Genomic DNA, 17,043 nt, shown 5'->3' with positions numbered 1-17,043 from the left:
CTGAGGCAGAAAAAATGAAAGACTACTCATAATAGCCACTGTTGCGGGTGTCAGCCTAGTTCACTTGAGATCCAGTAAGGATGGGGGGAGGGGCAGTGTGAGGGGTGGAAGGCAAGTACAGGAAGCAGAGCCGCTGCCGTGGAGCCTGGTCTCCTGCAGGTGGGGTTGGAAACTGGGGGTGAGCAGGCTGGGAGGGCTTGGTCCTGGCCACGGGGCTGGAGAGGGGGAGCCCAGCACGCAGTGAGGGGCCAGGAAGCCTCTGCCCCCATTCCAGCAGCAAGTCATCATAGTGCCCTTCAAAGGAGGATCCCTTACAAATTTAATCAAATGCCCGCTTCTTCCTCTGCCTTTCTTCTGTTTCAGTTTGAATATAAGCTGGACCGAGAGTTCCTCAAGGGTTGCAAGCTCTCTGTCACTGATGATAAAGACATGGTCTTGGCCCTGAGGAATTCTATAATAGAAAGTGACGTAAGTATCCGGTGCCTTCCATGATGGCTCACCTCACTCGGGGCTGTCCTCTGTGGCACAGTCTCCAGCCACACCCAAGGAACGACAGAGAAGGCTGCTGGTGTAGGAGCTCAGGCGTGAGTCCTGAAATACGACCCTGCCCCTTGAACACCAGCCACATGGCGGAGTAGGGCCACAGCAGGGGGAAACCATTAAATCCAGGTGTTCATTCTTGTTTTATACTGCACCACGAGATAATTCACACAGCAAGAATTGGGAACTGAAGTTCTGGCTGGATTCTATGCGGAAACATTCATTTTTGTGTGATCATATTCTTCCTCTGCTGCTGTTTCCTCATCTGTAAAGGAGAAACAGTAATGCCTCCCAGGCTTCAGGGGGCAGATCACATGACATATTTGAAAGTCCTTTGAACTAAGGCTAGGTGTATAAAGAAAGATTCATCATGAAATCCATTTTGATTGTTATTGAAGCCTCAACTTGCAAGAGAGAAAGAACATCTCTTTTGTACATTTTCCAAGATTTCCAAACATCGAATCTTTTATTGAGTTTAATGTTCATCCGGTGTCAGTGGCGCTGTTTTCCCAGCTCTGTCTAGTGATTTGGGGACTGAATAAATATATACAGGACACCCAGACTAACTAAAGAAATATTTTTTCACCCCTGTAGCTGAAATACAAAGAGAAACATGTCAAGGAAAGAGGAACCTGCCATGCTGTGCCTGACACTCCTCAGATCCTCCTGGCAAAGACTGTTAGCAATCTGGTGTCTGAGGTAATCCTCTAGCAACCATATGCTCTCCTTCCATCTTGGGCTAATGCCCCAAGCAGACACTCTAACAAGCTCTCTGTGGATTCCCTCAGAACAAGTACAAGGACCACGTCAAGAAGCACTTGGCCCAGGGCTCATACACAACACTGCCAGAGACCAGGGATACTATTCACGTCAAGGAAGTGACCAAGAATGTCAGTGATGTAAGTGACCAGCCCCACAACTCTTGGCACAGCAATACCACTTTACCGTAGAACCCAGGGAAATCGGCACAAGCTGCCTTTTTGCTTACAAGGGCTTTCCTTTATGTCGCTTCACCCTTACCATCGATGCCCATTTGTGAATTTTCAATTCTGCTTCAAAGGAGGACTTGATATTTATTAGGTTTCCAATTATGGCAACTAGAGAAAATGTGGGTTTTACCACAGGGCATGTTATCTGCAGGATAAGATGTTAGTAACCCAGCGTTAATAAAAGGTGGAAGCATTGCTGATTAAGAGTGGCCTCTCCTGTCATTAAACTGCTCAACAATTTTAGAGAAGTAAAATCACTACTTTGTATCTCCGTAATCTCTGCCCACCTTGTCCTTATCAGTGATGCTTTAATAATCATGGTATTATATTTTTAAAGCCCTTTATGGTTCCATGTATTTTTCCCAGATAGAAATGGCAAATGAAAGAGCTTAATTGGCTTGTAGTCAGTTCTCCAAAGATTGCTATGTGTTTCCAGTGTTGGGTTCCAGGACAGAAATGACCGGGAAGAGCTAGAATATGGATCAGAGATCCAGGTTCCACACTGAGGCCAAAATAGCAAGCCACAGATTTTCCTGGAGGTCTTCTCACAGTTCCTCAAGTAAATCAGTTCTGTTCCCAGACTCCTCTGCTCACATAAATAATTCTGTCTTTATTTAGACAAATTACAAAAAGAAGTTTGTCAAGGAGAAAGGGAAATCCAACTACTCCATCATGCTGGAGCCCCCAGAGGTGAAACATGCTATGGAAGTGGCCAAGAAGCAGAGTAATGTAAGTCCCCCTACCCCTCTATACTCTCAGGGGTTCTGTTGAGCCGGTGGATCCTAAACTGGAGCATATTGAGCTGTTTCCTGTGAGTGGTAGCCCTACTTTCTCTGTCTGGTAGTTTAAAAAATACGGTAGCTTAAAAAATTGGCTTGGTTTTAATAAAAAGTTTCCTTGTGCTTAATGAGGACTTTTTCAAAGATAGCGTATCTCCCAAGTGAGTAAACACTCTTTTTTCTCCAAACAAAGGTTGCTTACAAAAAAGATGCCAAGGAAAACCTGCATTACACCACAGTGGCCGATCGGCCGGACATCAAGAAGGCCACGCAGGCAGCCAAACAGGCCAGTGAGGTAAGGGTGTGGTTAAAATGTACCTGCTCCCCAGAGGTCACCGCCACCAAGTAGTACAAGGCACCCACCCCCTAGAATGTATTGCCCATCTTGGTTTTTTTTGATTCAGGTGGAGTACAGAGCCAAGCACCGTAAGGAAGGCAGCCATGGGTTAAGCATGCTTGGTCGCCCAGACATTGAAATGGCCAAGAAGGCAGCCAAGCTGAGCAGCCAGGTAATACAGATGGGCGAGTGGCAGCTCTCATGTGAAAAACCTGTGGGAGGAAGTTGTTCCCAGAATGAAAGTGCAATAGTAGCAACAAAAGAGATCCTCAGTCTTTGATAAAAGTGCTGAGCTTGGAAAAGTGGTATCATGAAGGCGTACCAAGGACCTTCTCTCTCCTTTCTGTCGAACATCTCAGGCCTTTCTCATTCCCCACTTTTCCACTTGTGGGTGTGTCTAGATGTTTGTGTGCTTAACTGTCTTCATGGAAGAGAAACATCGATTGTGAGGGCCTTACTGGCACCTCTCCTCAGGTAGTAAGATTACATCCCAAGGGTGGGATTCATACTTGGGTCAACTGTGGGAACTTAACCGGCACGAGTAATGACATTTGAACTTCTAGAACCCACCCGGATGCAGCCACCTTTATTCTTTCATTCAGCATCCGTATATTTCATGACTGGGCTAAGACCTAGGGGATGAACGGATGAACATAACTATTAGCTATGCTTTTCTTTACGCTTCCAAGTGTCCTATTCGGGTAACAAGTTGTATGATCACTTTACATAGGACATGTTCTTTTGTATTTATATTTCGTCTGTTTCTTAGTTTTCAAAATAATTGATGTTCAGAAATAATTTGGAGTTTTGCACTTCCTGTTAGGTTAAATACCGAGAAAATTTCAACAAAGAGAAGGGCAAAACACCAAAATACAATCCAAAAGACAGCCAGCTCTACAAAGTCATGAAAGATGCTAACAATCTTGCAAGTGAGGTATGTGTGTGTGTTTTTTTAATTGTGGTAAAATATATAACATGAAATTTGCCATTTTAAATATTTTCAGATGTACAATTGAGGGACGCCTATCTGGCTCAGTCAGAAAAGCATATGACTCTTGGATCTCAGGGTCATGAGTTCAAGCCCCACGCTGGGTGTAGAGATTACTTAAATGAATACACACACACACACACACACACACAGGATGTAAAATTGAGTCCATTGACTATATTCACAGTGTTGTCCACATACCACCGTTCTCTCCATCACCCCAAACAAATTCTACAACCATTAAGCAATAATTCTCCATTCCTCTCTCCCCCTAGGCCCCTGGTAATCTCTATAAATCTCTTTTCTGTCTCTATGAATTTGCCTATTAGAGAATTTTATATAAGTGGAATCGTACAATATTTGTCTTTTTTGTCTGGCTTATGTCACTTACCATGTTTTCTAGGTTCCTCCATGACATAGCATTTGTCAGAACTGAAGTTCTTCCTATGACTAAATAATAATCCCCTTGTATGTATACACCACATTTTACTTCCCCATCTGTTGATGGACGCTTGAGTTGTTGCCACTGTTTAGCTACTGTGAACTAGGGGTGTTATTTTCATCACCATCTCCAGCACTTGTTTCAGGATATGGGATATCGTAGCATGGCTTCCATTAGTACTGTTTTCCATTTCCTATTTATGTGATTTCTTTCTTTCCCCTGGACTTGCAGGTTAAATATAAGGCTGACCTGAAGAAACTTCACAAACCTGTGACTGATATGAAGGAATCTCTGATAATGAATCACGTGCTGAATACGAGTCAGCTTGCCAGTTCTGTAAGCTCAGCCATTTGCTACAGAAACAGCATGTTTCACCCATTTGTGGCTGAATTCCTTTGCTGAACTCACACACATCTTCTCTGCTCCTGAGATGCTAGCTTTAGAAAACTCTTCTGTTGTTTGAATGCATTCTTCCAAATTAAACATTAGTCTATCCATTCTCCACTGACTGTAACATCTCTCAGAACATAAAAATGCTTTTATTCTTCAAGTATTTAAACTTTTATTTCCCAATTAACTAAGCCCTTCCCTCCTTCTAAGGACATGGAATTATGGTTTGGAATGATTTCTTTCACTTTTCACTTTTAAAACCTACTTTGAATAAGCCATATAACCAATGTATTTACCATCCTGTATTAACTGGCAGTACAGAATGTGGATCTTCCTCCTTTAAAAGGTTTTCGTAACCGCCCACTTACTGTTTGCTGGTTTTAATTTGGTCTTGATGCTGCTGCTGCATAAATGTCTAACCTAAAGAGGAAAAACAGAAATGCTGAGCAGTTTTTCTCTCAATGTGCCTTTATGCCACCTTCCCCTCAGTACCAGTACAAGAAGAATTATGAGAAGAGTAAAGGCCACTACCACACAATACCAGATAATCTGGAGCAGCTTCATCTAAAGGAGGCCACAGAATTACAGAGTATAGTAAGTCAATCAAGACCGCCTTCTGTCCTGATGCTCGTTCAGCCACAGTGTCAAAAATGTTCATGGATTCCCCCTCAGAATGGTAGTTACAGTTTTAATAACCATTGCTGGAGAAAACTGCCCAATGATATAAGGGGGCTTGGAATTTAGCGGCGTTTTGAAACAAAACTTTATGTTCTAAATAAGAGCATCGACATGTATTGGAGACACGGTGCCGGTGTATGCAATGTGTGTTATTCAGATTACTGACAGGGGCTGGAAGCATACGTATTATGTTACAAGGGGGACAGACCCCTCACACCAACCCCACTGTGCCCTCACAAGTCTGCACCCCCACTAAGGATGTAAGCCTTACAATGATGATAGAGAGCCTTAGGAGGATTTTGAGCAGAGAAGTGACCTGATCAGATATACCACCGAAATATCTAAGGGTATTTAAGAAATTGCAAAATTTGTAAAATAAAGTTTCTCAAAAGAAAGGACTCAGAGAAGGAGTTTGTTGTCACACGACTTCCTATATCACAAATTATTTAGGTTAGCATTATTTAGGTTTCTTGTTGGGCATTCACAAAGAGGGCTAAATTACTGGAAGTGTCTTCGCGTCATCTGGGAAGCAGCCCGCATCCCCAGCTTTCTGTTTTGAGCAAGATTGCTGAGACTGAGCATTGCCATTAAGATGCTCTGTGAACAAGGGCCTCTGTCTCTCTGACTTTCAATTTCTGAATATCTATGGTCTGCCCCCACTCCTAATCACATGTAATGAGGATGAGAATATTGTATTTGTAAAATAGCTCAGAGGGGTCTTTTGTGAAGGTCAAATTTATTAAGTCATCCAACATGTAAAGTAGTTTTCATTTCTATATGAATTTATATTGACTGCATTGAATATGTGACCAGTTATGATCGACCCAGTTATTGACATATAAATAAAGTTGTGTGTGTTATCTATCAAATTAGGACCCCAGGTCTCTGATAAAAGTCCTTACAAAAGAAAATCTAGAGATATTTCTCAGAAATATGGTTAGATGCTATGGTTAAAATGTTCACATCTACACATACCAGATCTTGTCCAACCTTCATCTTATGGGTGGCTTTCCCCATGCGTTTCCTTCCTCAACATTTCTTCTCTCAGCTGATTCTTCTGCAGTGATTCTTTCATCTCCTTGGATTGAACATAAATCCTATTATGCCTTGCAGACAGTAATGGTATTTTCTCCCAGGCAATAACAAAAAGTACTAGATCTGAAACACTACAGGAACCTGTTTTGGGTGGCAATGAGGTGCCACTCAGGTGGACTAATGTATCAGTTACAAACTATCCCTAAACTGGCCTCTGTGAATTGATCAGAGGAGTTATATCTAATAAGGCTTTTCATCACTAGGTGAAATACAAAGAAAAGTATGAAAAGGAACGAGGAAAGCCCATGTTGGACTTTGAAACACCAACGTACATCACCGCCAAAGAGTCTCAACAGATGCAAAGTGGGGTAAGTTCTACAAAAACACACCACACAGCAAACATACATCAAGCTGTTAAAAACAAACTCTGCCCTCAAATGTGTCCAGCCTTCTGTTATCCAAAAGTTGTAGATGACGGAAATTTTACTGACATGTGGTCACTAAAATTTTTCCATCTCAGAAATCTTATGATTCGGTTATAACAAATATTCTGAATAGTAAACATTTATTGTATATGTTTTATTTCAACTCTCATTTCCATAGCCTTAGAGCATAGCAAACTACTCCTAACTCTGAAACAAATTATATTGAATGTAATATGAATTTTTCTTTGACAAATGAAGAGTTTCCCTCTGCACAGACCCACCATTGGCTTTGGATTGCTCTTGTCTTAATAGGAAACCCCAACCAAACAAAAGATTAGTAATCAAGATGTTTATCAAAACAGCAAAAGCCAAGATGCCATATTTCCTATTTTAGAAATGTAACCGGAAGCATCTAAAAAAATTGTTTTTTTTCCTTTTTAACCAATAGCAGAGAAGAATGGAATCTTATTTTGAATGTTAGGAAGTCTGTTTTCACTGGGAAACAGACTTATTTTGGATTGCATTTTACCTCTCCCCCCATGGGGCATATCTCCAACTATAAAGATAAATCGTTGTTAATAAAGTAGCATTTTACAGAGCTTTCTGGTATATAGAAGGCCAAATAATCAAAAGTTAAACATAGTTTCATATGATTAGTGAATGTGGGCAAAGGGTTTGTGGGAGTTCCTTGTACTAGTCTTGCACCTTTTCTGTAAATTTAAAATCCTATCAAAATTAAAAAGGCCAAATTTGCATTTGGTGCCCTCAGGCTCTTCTTCCTCTGCATTGTTATCTTCCCCTCACTTACTTCTAGTTCCAGAAGTAAAATCTTTTGTTGCCTGGGGAGAGATGACAATGGATTCAGAGTCTGATGGCGCTTGTGACCTTCTGCTGTCCTGCCCTATTGTGAAGCAGGGAGTGGGGCCGCCTGAGTCACAGCGTTTGACAAGTGAACAAGGAGCCCAACAGGGCTTTTCAATAGCTGAGTCTCTTTTGCTGTAGACAAAGAATTTCCAGAATAATCAGACTCGTTTCAAACGTGTGACTGTTAGCAAAACTATGATCCAGTTAAAAGGCCATACATAGAAGGTCAATGTTATAATCTTTTTTTCTTCCTAGGTTTGAGAAATAAGTTGTGATAAAGATTCTTTTTTTAATTTGTGTTTCCTTCCTACTCACATTAGAAAGAATATAGGAAAGATTATGAAGAGTCCATTAAAGGCAGAAACCTGACGGGCCTGGAGGTCACACCAGCTTTATTACATGTCAAATATGCAACCAAAATAGCCAGCGAGGTAGTGCCCACTTGGTCTTTTCTTTCCCTGTTGATCCCAATAATTGCACTAATGACACTCATCAATGTTCCTTCTAGCAAGTTCATCACTACCTAACTTTCGCGGGTTTCCAGTTGGGTTCACATGTGTTTGGTATTACCATCTAATCTATTACCCACGTTAATACTTCTCATTTTTTAATTGAATACCTAATAAAATATGCTTACCTTAGCATCCTGTTAATGTCTAGTTTCTTATCTGATATTTAGTATTAACCGATGAAGCTTATACCCTGCCTTTATGCATATCTTTAATCACTAAACTGTAACTATCTAAAATTGGAAGGGTATTTTTTCTTTTTTTCTTTTTTTTTTTTGGCTCTTTATTTAAGAGGAACAATCCAGGTTTTCTTGTCAGTGATGTTGCTTTTATTTTGTGATATAGAAAGAATACAGGAAAGATCTAGAGGAAAGCATCCGTGGGAAGGGTCTCAGTGAAATGGAAGACACACCTGACATGCTAAGAGCAAAGAACGCCACTCAAATCCTCAATGAGGTAGGCCCACAGCCAACTGCATGCATATAATTAACAGAGCATCTTCTTCCTCCAAGCCAAGTTACGCTGAAAAAGGAAGAGAGAAAAAGTTTTGAATTTCAAATTCCATATCTAACATGGTTATTAACCATTAAATAAGTGATATCTCAATTTCTGATGAGTTGATATTATAAGTTTGTATCTAGTGGCTATCATAATCTATTTACCTATTTGATAGATAAATGGATAGACAGATAGATCTATTTGATTTAACCACAATCCATTTGGTGAGCTGGTTTAAAAAAAATTTTTTTTAATGTTTATTTATTCCTGAGACACAGACAGAGCATGAGTGGGGGAGGGGCAGCGAGAGAGGGAGACACAGAATCAGAAGCAGGCTCCAGGCTCTGAGCTGTCAGCACAGAGCCTGACGCTGGGCTCGAACTCACAAACTGTGAGATCATGACCTGAGCTGAAGTCAGTTGCTCAACTGACTGAGCCACCCAGGCACCCACAGTGAGCTTGTTTAAATTAAAATACCATATTGGAGTGTTGGGCACCTAGGTTCAAAACTAGTTATGTAGCAGACCAAATTTAAAATTTTTTTTATACTTTGGTTGTCTTTTTATTTATTTAGTTTTGAGAGAGAGAGAGAGTGTGTGTGTGTGTGCAAGCGAGGGAGGGGTAAAGGGAGAGGGAAAGAGAGGGTCCCAAGCAGGCTCCATGCTCAGCACAGAGCCCAACATGGGGTTCGACCTCATGACTGAGATTATGACCTGAGCTGAAATCAAGAGTCCGATGCTTAACTGACTAAGCCCCCCAGGTGCCCCTGTACTTCGATTTTCTAAGTAGAGAATGCTAAAAGTGTCTAAAAGGAAGGCTTCCATGTTGATGTGAGTAGAATAGTTTCCTATTCTATTCCTGCTTCCTATTCTATTCCTATTCTGGGTTTCTGTGGTCACTATTGCCTCTGACCACATGGAATGGTGAAGGTGAACACTAGTAACAGAAATGGTATATTATGTGGATTTATTTTCATGCTATACATTTACTACCTAGTCGTGAAAGTTAGGTAACTGTTTTTTAATGCTACTACAGAAAGAATATAAGAGAGACTTGGAGCTGGAAGTCAAAGGAAGAGGTCTGAATGCCATGGCCAATGAAACTCCTGACTTCATGAGGGCCAGAAATGCTACTGATATTGCCAGTCAGGTCAGTGTGATTATTTCAGGTCAATATTGAAAAAAAAAAAAAAATTTGTGATTACAACAACACATATTGTCCTTCTATTATCTGACTTGGTCAATAACAGTCATATGTATATAGTGGCATTTTTAAACATCTGCCTGGTGGAATCCATTCTAATATAAGAATCAGAAACCCTATGCCAGGCCTGCAAAGGGTTTGTCTGTCTTTCTGAGTCTATAACCACAGAAGACATTCAGAGCAAAGGGTAGAACTTGGGGAACTTGGAGCTAGGGCAGATTCTGACATCTTGGTTATATTTGTTCATCAATTCACCCCCCATTCAGCACGAAGAATTCCTTGTTTAGACTATTTTGGGAGTTCTTTCTTTTCCTCCTTTCAAGACCTAAATTTAAACGTAGTTTTTAGACATCTCACATTGTCTTTTGCTTATTTGTCCTGCTCCCAGCTCTTCTATATGTAAACAATCCATGCCTTACTATGTGTTGATCATCTTGCTCCTTTCCCATTACTTCTTACCTCCCCAGCCCCTGTGCCAAATTACATAGTAAGTCTTTCAATAGCTAGGACTCAACCTTTCTGACTCTCTCTTTCATACAAAGCTATAAACACAATAGGAAAAAAATATCGAATCTCAAATGAATGAATCCTTTTGGAAAAGAAATAATGACCACCTCGTAATCAAACAAAATCAACGAACATGTACATTGTAAACATTTACCCAATTTTGGGGTGCTCTGTTGCAGATTAAGTATAAGCAATCAGCAGAAATGGAAAAAGCCAATTTCACTTCTGTGGTTGATACTCCAGAGATCATTCATGCCCAGCAAGTCAAGAACCTTTCAAGCCAGGTAAGGACATTCATTGGAATATCACTCATAGACCCCAGGCGTGAGGAACAAAAAAGTCTTCCCATGAATACCTAAGCAGCCTCTTTCAAAACACAGTTTTGCCCAACAAAAGAGAAGTTGAGATTGCTGTATCCAAATTAAAATAGATTATGGGAGGGAACTTTAAGGTGCTGACAAACTCTTACATGGTACCACCCATGTTAATGAATCAGTATTTTAACAAGTAAAATCTCCTATAATGTGGATGTAAAATTTATGTGCAAATCTGGAAGAAACAAAGTAGACAGTCCCTATCTGGATTATCAGTCTCCTTAACCAGATTGAAATAGGTCATCAACACCAACCATGCAATCTAACCCCAATTCTTCCCATGAGAGATAACTATCTTCCCACAAACAGAAATGAAGGGAAGTAGAAGTTCTTTTATAGACCAGGATATACCCTCATTTGCTTTCATTTTCAGTGATATCAGGGATCTGCAATTTGTTTAAGAACCTACAAGGTAGAATTTTTGCTTGTCTTCTGAGCAGTGAGTTATAAAGCTGTGGTGACCTGACTAGGCTATGCATTATAAACACCTGAGAATATAATTTTCCTAGTCCCACCCTGGAATTTTAAAGCTACTAAGCCTGATGTAGGCCCTGGAAATCTGTTTTTATTTGTTTGTTTCTTTTCAGTCGTCACAGGTGATCTCTCAATGGCCAATTGCGTCAGGGAAATTATGGATTTAAATCCTATACTATCAACATATAATTTTATATCATAAAATTAGACATGAAAAATCGTTATCACTAGAGAATTGTTTATTTAAGAAATAGATATATTCAAATGGGAGAAATAAACCTTTTGTTTTGGGGATGGGTGGGGAATCATTTTATTAACAAAATTATATGGGCCCCAAACTACCATGTTGTGTTCATTGGGGGAGTTCAGCATTCTTGGGGCTGTGAGAGGCTTGCCAGCTGTATAACCTTGAGCCTTTTGACACTGCTGATCTTTCAAGAAAACCCCAGAGTGCAGGCCTTTTCCAGGGAAGAATTAAATCACTTACTCTGTTCTCCTGGGACTTTCCTCTGCTAGTTCCTCAAGGCATAAAATATGGCCAGACGAGTTACTTCCCTCCCAATTTAAATTAGTATTTACCTTTCAGTGATGTAGTAGTGCTGGTGCTTTCTACAAAATTGCTTCTTGGTTTCCAGTGAAAAGTACATATTTTATAACTTCTAAATCTCATACTTGGGGGTTAATGCAAACAGTCTAAATGGACTCACAAATTCAGGATAATATATTAAATACTTTTTTTTTAATTTTTGTTTTTAATGTTTATTTTTGAGAGAGAGAGAGCGAGAGAGTGCGAGTGGGGGAGGGGCAGAGAGAGAGAGAGAGAGACACAGAATCTGAAGCAGGCTCCAGGCTCTGAGCCATTAGCACAGAGCCTGATGTGGGGCTTCATCCCGCAAATTGTGAGATCATGACCCAAGCTAAAGTCTGGCACTCAGCTGACTGAGCCACCCAGGTGCCCCATATACTAAATACTTCCTAATGCCAGGGATCTGGGACTCTTGCCTCTCATAACACCCCCAAGTTCCAAATACAAACTGATCACCCCTCTTAGTGACCATCACTAGCTTGGCCAAGCAGTTAAGGCAGCTTTTGCTCAATGTTAAGAAAATAAGAGGAAAAGAAAAGGGCACCTGGGTGGCTCAGTTGGTCGAGTGCCCGACCTCGGCTTAGGTCATGATCTCACGGTTTGTGGGTTTGAGACCCACATCCGGCTCTGTGTTGACAGCTCAGAACCTGGAGCCTGCTTCGGATTCTGTATCTCCCTCTCTCTGTGCCCCTCCCCTGCTCGTTGGCACTCTAACTCTCAAAAATGAATACACGTTAAAAAAATAAAAGAAAGGAAAAGAAAAAAGAAGGACTGGTCTTACCCCTTTCCCAGAAGAAAGAAAACTCTTTGCCTTACATTTGTGTAACTAAGAAAATTCATTCAGGTTACTTTTTCCTGAACTGGGAATGTGACGAACTGTTCTTTCCTTCCAGAAATCTTTGTTTTAACTGGCTTCCTGTTAAAAATCTAAACTGAAATCTCTTATTGACTGAAACAGCTATCATCTTTGAGATTAAATCTTTCAACATATAAATGTAATTCATAATGCGTGTGTAGTACAAGTTAGACGAGAGAGCTGTACAAAGCATAGTTTTATCCCCTTGCAAAAGTAGCTAGCCTTTCTGCCACACCCAAACTTCCCTGAAAAGTGGGAGAAACTGGAGCTAAACAAAGCTGGAGAGAAAAGTGAAAGGACTTAGTGACAAGCAATAAAAGAAAAATCTGGTTCTCAGGCAGAGTATGTGTTCTGCTGCAGAGATTAACCAAAGTGAGTCAGTTCTGTTGCAGGGACTGACTGTATAGGTATCTGGCAGAAGAGCAGACCTGTGGGCACAGTGTCCAACCAAAGGCTCGGCAGGGGCAGGAAAGCCTGAGAGAGGTGAAGGCCAGCTCAGAGCCTTGGCCAGTCAGTTGGTCGTAATGCTGTTTAGCAGAGCCCCCAGTGCTGCAGCATCAGAGCCACATTCTGGAAGTACCTGCTGGTCCTGCCTGCCTGGTGCATCCTGTGGCCAGGAACCCCAGCCACACATCAGCTCAGCAAAAATCTCCTTGTCACCAGCTAAGGCCAGCTTTACAGAGGCCTGTTGATGGCTCCTAACCCTCCTGCTTTTCTCTCCCTGCCTGTGGAAGTCTGGCTCCTGGCTGGTTCCCTATCCAGTTCACAGTAGGCACCCCATTGCCAGGAGCCTGGTTGTCCCCTTCCTCGGTGGGCCAGCCAGCGAGGGCCTCCTTCTGCCATCTTTGCCGTGACAGTGGGTCTTACTGAATGCCCAGCCTCAGCTCTCCCAGAAAGAAAAGGCATGGCACTCACTGACCAGAGAGGGCCGTGCTTTAGAACAACCTAATATCCAGGAACAGTCAAAAACCTACAAAGGGCTTTCCTTCTGCTGACTGAGCAGGAAGGGCAGTTTTAGGTCCCATTGGCCCATATTCCTGTGGTGTTCTCCATCCTTATTTCTTGGAATCTATTCTCAGAAAAAGTACAAGGAAGATGCAGAGAAGTGCATGTCCTATTATGAGACTGTTTTGGACACTCCAGAGATGCAGAGAGTCCGGGAGAACCAAAAGAACTTCAGCCTTGTAAGTTTTTATTGAATCTAAGACCCAGCCCACTGATCCCTGGGATAAGGCCGGCACTGTGGATGCCTCTGGGCCTACACACTTGGGCCATCCCCCTGCAGTGGGGCTGTGCGGTGGCCCTTTACAACTCCCACCAGTGGCCCAGGAACTGTGTGCTCCATTCTGCTCCGGGATTACCTGATATTTCAGTACCAAATCATAACGTGAAAGACCCACCTGCTACTGTGTTAGTAGCTTCTTGCCACTGCATGTGAACTGTCTCCATCTTCCATTCGTGCTGACATTGGTCTTTTTCAAAATCGATTCAGGAAGGGATGCATTTTTAAGAAACTTAATTTGATACTTTACAAATTTTAGCGTCTTTAAAATTTTTTTATATAAAATTCTTATTAAAGAATTTCCCTTTGGCTATCGGACCATGATTATTGTGGCATACATATTTTTTTTTAATTTGGATTTTAACTTCCTTTACACATAGACAATTTAAAATATATTTTAAGATGTTGAAATCTTAACAAGATGTTTACTCTTTCTTCATAGCTCCAATACCAGTGTGACCTTAAAAACAGTAAAGGAAAAATTACAGTTGTTCAAGACACGCCAGAAATACTGCGTGTTAAAGAAAATCAAAAGAATTTCAGCTCGGTATATTTACTATTTATTTTCCATTTAATGCTAACCGAATAATTCCATTCTCCTCTGTAGAAATATGCTAGCCTCTTGTTGATTCAGACAATTAACATCTAACCTCCCCAGTTAATACCAGCGGTTATTTGATCGAATTTCCCATACTTTGCTCTAAAAACATCACGCCGGGGACCATTTGAAATAACAACTTAAATCTGCTAACACAGTAACTTTTCTTTCTTCCTAATTTTTTTAATCCCAGAGGAGTAACATGTGTTGTCTTGTTCCATGAAGATAGATTTCTTTTTGACATTGTGATTTCTTTTGTTCTCCTTCCCCAGAATAACTGACTTCACACTTCTTTAACGGATTTTGTGTTTCATATGGGAGGGTTTTCTTTAAATCAACATTTTTCTGGTTTTTCTCATCCTGTGTTAATACAGTACGGTAATCTTAAAAGAGCTCTCAAGATCTGGAAAGTTATCCGTGTTGTATATATGGTAGGAGTTACTGATGCTGATGCAGATGTCAGATCGTCAGATACTCCGGTACCTTGCTAAGGACATTCTCTAGGGTCTTTTGTTTTCACAGAAGCTATGTTTCCTAGTCTTCCTCCAGGAATCGCTGGGCTTTCTTTTCCTCTGTGTAACATTGTCCTGATTGTGAATGGCCAGGTTTTATATAAAGAGGATGTCTCTCCGGGAACGGCAATTGGAAAGACCCCTGAGATGATGAGAGTGAAGCAAACACAGGACCACATTAGCTCGGTAAGGACGCCTCCGTGAACTCACCTGCAGTGTCTTCTGCCTCCCTTTGATAATTTACTTTGAGGGCTGAGCTGCCCTCAGAACCTTTGTCGCCAGGAGCTGCTGGAATGGGTGCCTGTGCTGAGCACCGTCACACAGTCAGTGCGGTGCTGAGCAGGTGTCATGAGGGGAGGTTATGTGTAGGAGATGGAGAGGCTGGTATCAGAGCAAACCAGAGCTAGATGCTGGTTCAAGACGTAAAAACAGATTTTAGTCTGGACTGTTAAAATAGGAGAAAGAGATCAGAGTATAGAACTGGGCTCAATTTCAAACACTGCAAGGAAAGCTAAGAATTTATGGGGCACCTGGGTGGCTCAGTCAGTTGAGCGCCCAACTTTGGCTCAGGTCATGATCTGGTGGTTGACGAGTTCGAGCCTCACGTCAGACTCTGTGCTGACAGCTCAGAGCCTGGAGCCTGCTTCGAATTCTGTGTCTCCTCTCTGCCCCTCCCCTGCTCGTGCTCTGTCTCTCTCTGTCTCAAAACTAAATAAACATTAAAAAAAATTTTTTTTTTTAAAAAGAAAAGGATTTATAATTGGGGGTGGGAACAGGGCAGGGGGGTAAGGAGGCAGAGGGAGGACAGAAACTTAGAGAAAATGTCAGGGGTAGGGAGGGTTCTGGCTGAACCTACCTAACCAGATTCTTGCTGGCAGCAGGTGAGGGGGACCAGACTTTGCCTGGTGGGCTAAGGAATTTGGTCAGATAACAAGAGTGATGAGATACCAAGGGTAGGGGGATTCTGGCTAAAGGATTCTTGCTAAATTTGGGCAAATACAGAGACAGACTTGGAAGTCCAAAAGTTGAGGAGTGATTGGAAAGAGGAATCAGAGGACCCTGCCTAAAGTTTGGTCTAGGAGAGACTTTTTGTCATTTGTAAGAAAATAGAATATGTTAAAGTAAAAAAATCAACCTTCCTAGATATATACATGTGAATATATCTGTCCTGGCCAAATGAACTATTGGGCATAAGAACATCGGAGTGCACGGAAAGATGAGGGGCTACAGTCTAAGTATGGACTCCTCCTTCACCCCACCCTTAATTGATAGGAAAGAGATCAAGTGTCCTTGTCCATAATTGTTCTCCGACCCAGCATCAGATTGGGTCCCCGTCCACACTAAGTGTAGAGTTTGTATTATTTAAATTGTGACTTTACAAACTGCAGAGCTACTAACCAAACACATGCACATGTTCCCATTTTTATATCTGCAGGTGAAGTATAAGGAAACCATTGGACAAGGAACGCCAATCCCTGACCTGCCTGAAGTAAAACGTGTCAAGGAGACACAGAAGCATATTAGCTCGGTAATGGCCCGTGTGTTGGGCATGTATTTGTGCAACCAGCCACCTCCCAATTGCTACCTACCTTTCTGCCATCCCTTCTTCCTCCTACCAAGGGCTTCCCATGCCTTGAGGAGGGTGTGAATTTCCCTCCCTCCATCCTAGATTAGAAACTTCTGTCTTCACATAATTAAGGAGCAGAAGGGACTTGGCTTCTTGATTAATCATCATGCCTGCAGTTTCTAAAGTAAAAAGTGCCAGCAGTAATAAGATTATCAGAATGATTTCAAGTGAGTTAAAAGATATCAATATAAAAATACAAAATATTACATATATATAATTGCATATATATTGTATTATATATATAATTATATATAATTTTATATAAAAATATAAAATATATAAAAATATATAAACATATTTTTATATATATAAAAATATATATAAAAATATATAAAAATATATAAAATATATAAAATATATACATATAAAATTATATATATAAGATTTTGTGTTACTCTTATATATATCTTTGCGTGAGTATGCACCTCAGGTTATTCTCCCCCATCCAGGAAAACTCTAGGTAGACTTGTGAAGTCTATGCAGCCTTCTCCTCTCCCTTTCAAGATCTCTTGCCCTGTATCGTCTGCTGTCTTGCAAATGCATTGTGTCT

At 41.1% G+C, this 17,043-nt stretch overlaps 1 protein-coding gene across 1 annotated transcript in view; it reads left to right on the top strand.

Annotated features, from left to right (window-relative positions):
* Positions 1-17,043, top strand: part of NEB (nebulin) — a 223,438-nt gene that overhangs the window by 187,709 nt on the left and 18,686 nt on the right. Inside the window, exons 118-135 of the mRNA XM_042994438.1 lie at positions 364-468; positions 1,135-1,239; positions 1,329-1,439; positions 2,148-2,258; positions 2,502-2,603; positions 2,713-2,817; positions 3,469-3,579; positions 4,307-4,411; positions 4,955-5,059; positions 6,442-6,546; positions 7,788-7,898; positions 8,322-8,432; positions 9,510-9,623; positions 10,364-10,468; positions 13,554-13,658; positions 14,199-14,303; positions 14,960-15,052; positions 16,302-16,394. Coding sequence (XP_042850372.1) covers positions 364-468; positions 1,135-1,239; positions 1,329-1,439; positions 2,148-2,258; positions 2,502-2,603; positions 2,713-2,817; positions 3,469-3,579; positions 4,307-4,411; positions 4,955-5,059; positions 6,442-6,546; positions 7,788-7,898; positions 8,322-8,432; positions 9,510-9,623; positions 10,364-10,468; positions 13,554-13,658; positions 14,199-14,303; positions 14,960-15,052; positions 16,302-16,394 — 1,902 coding nt within the window. The remainder of the gene's footprint in view (positions 1-363; positions 469-1,134; positions 1,240-1,328; positions 1,440-2,147; positions 2,259-2,501; positions 2,604-2,712; positions 2,818-3,468; positions 3,580-4,306; positions 4,412-4,954; positions 5,060-6,441; positions 6,547-7,787; positions 7,899-8,321; positions 8,433-9,509; positions 9,624-10,363; positions 10,469-13,553; positions 13,659-14,198; positions 14,304-14,959; positions 15,053-16,301; positions 16,395-17,043) is intronic.

This window comes from Panthera tigris, chromosome C1 (assembly GCF_018350195.1).
Source record: "Panthera tigris isolate Pti1 chromosome C1, P.tigris_Pti1_mat1.1, whole genome shotgun sequence".
Taxonomy (NCBI): domain Eukaryota; kingdom Metazoa; phylum Chordata; class Mammalia; order Carnivora; family Felidae; genus Panthera; species Panthera tigris.
The sequence above is the reverse complement of the archived record's forward strand: the minus strand, read 5'-3'. Positions and strand labels throughout refer to the sequence as shown.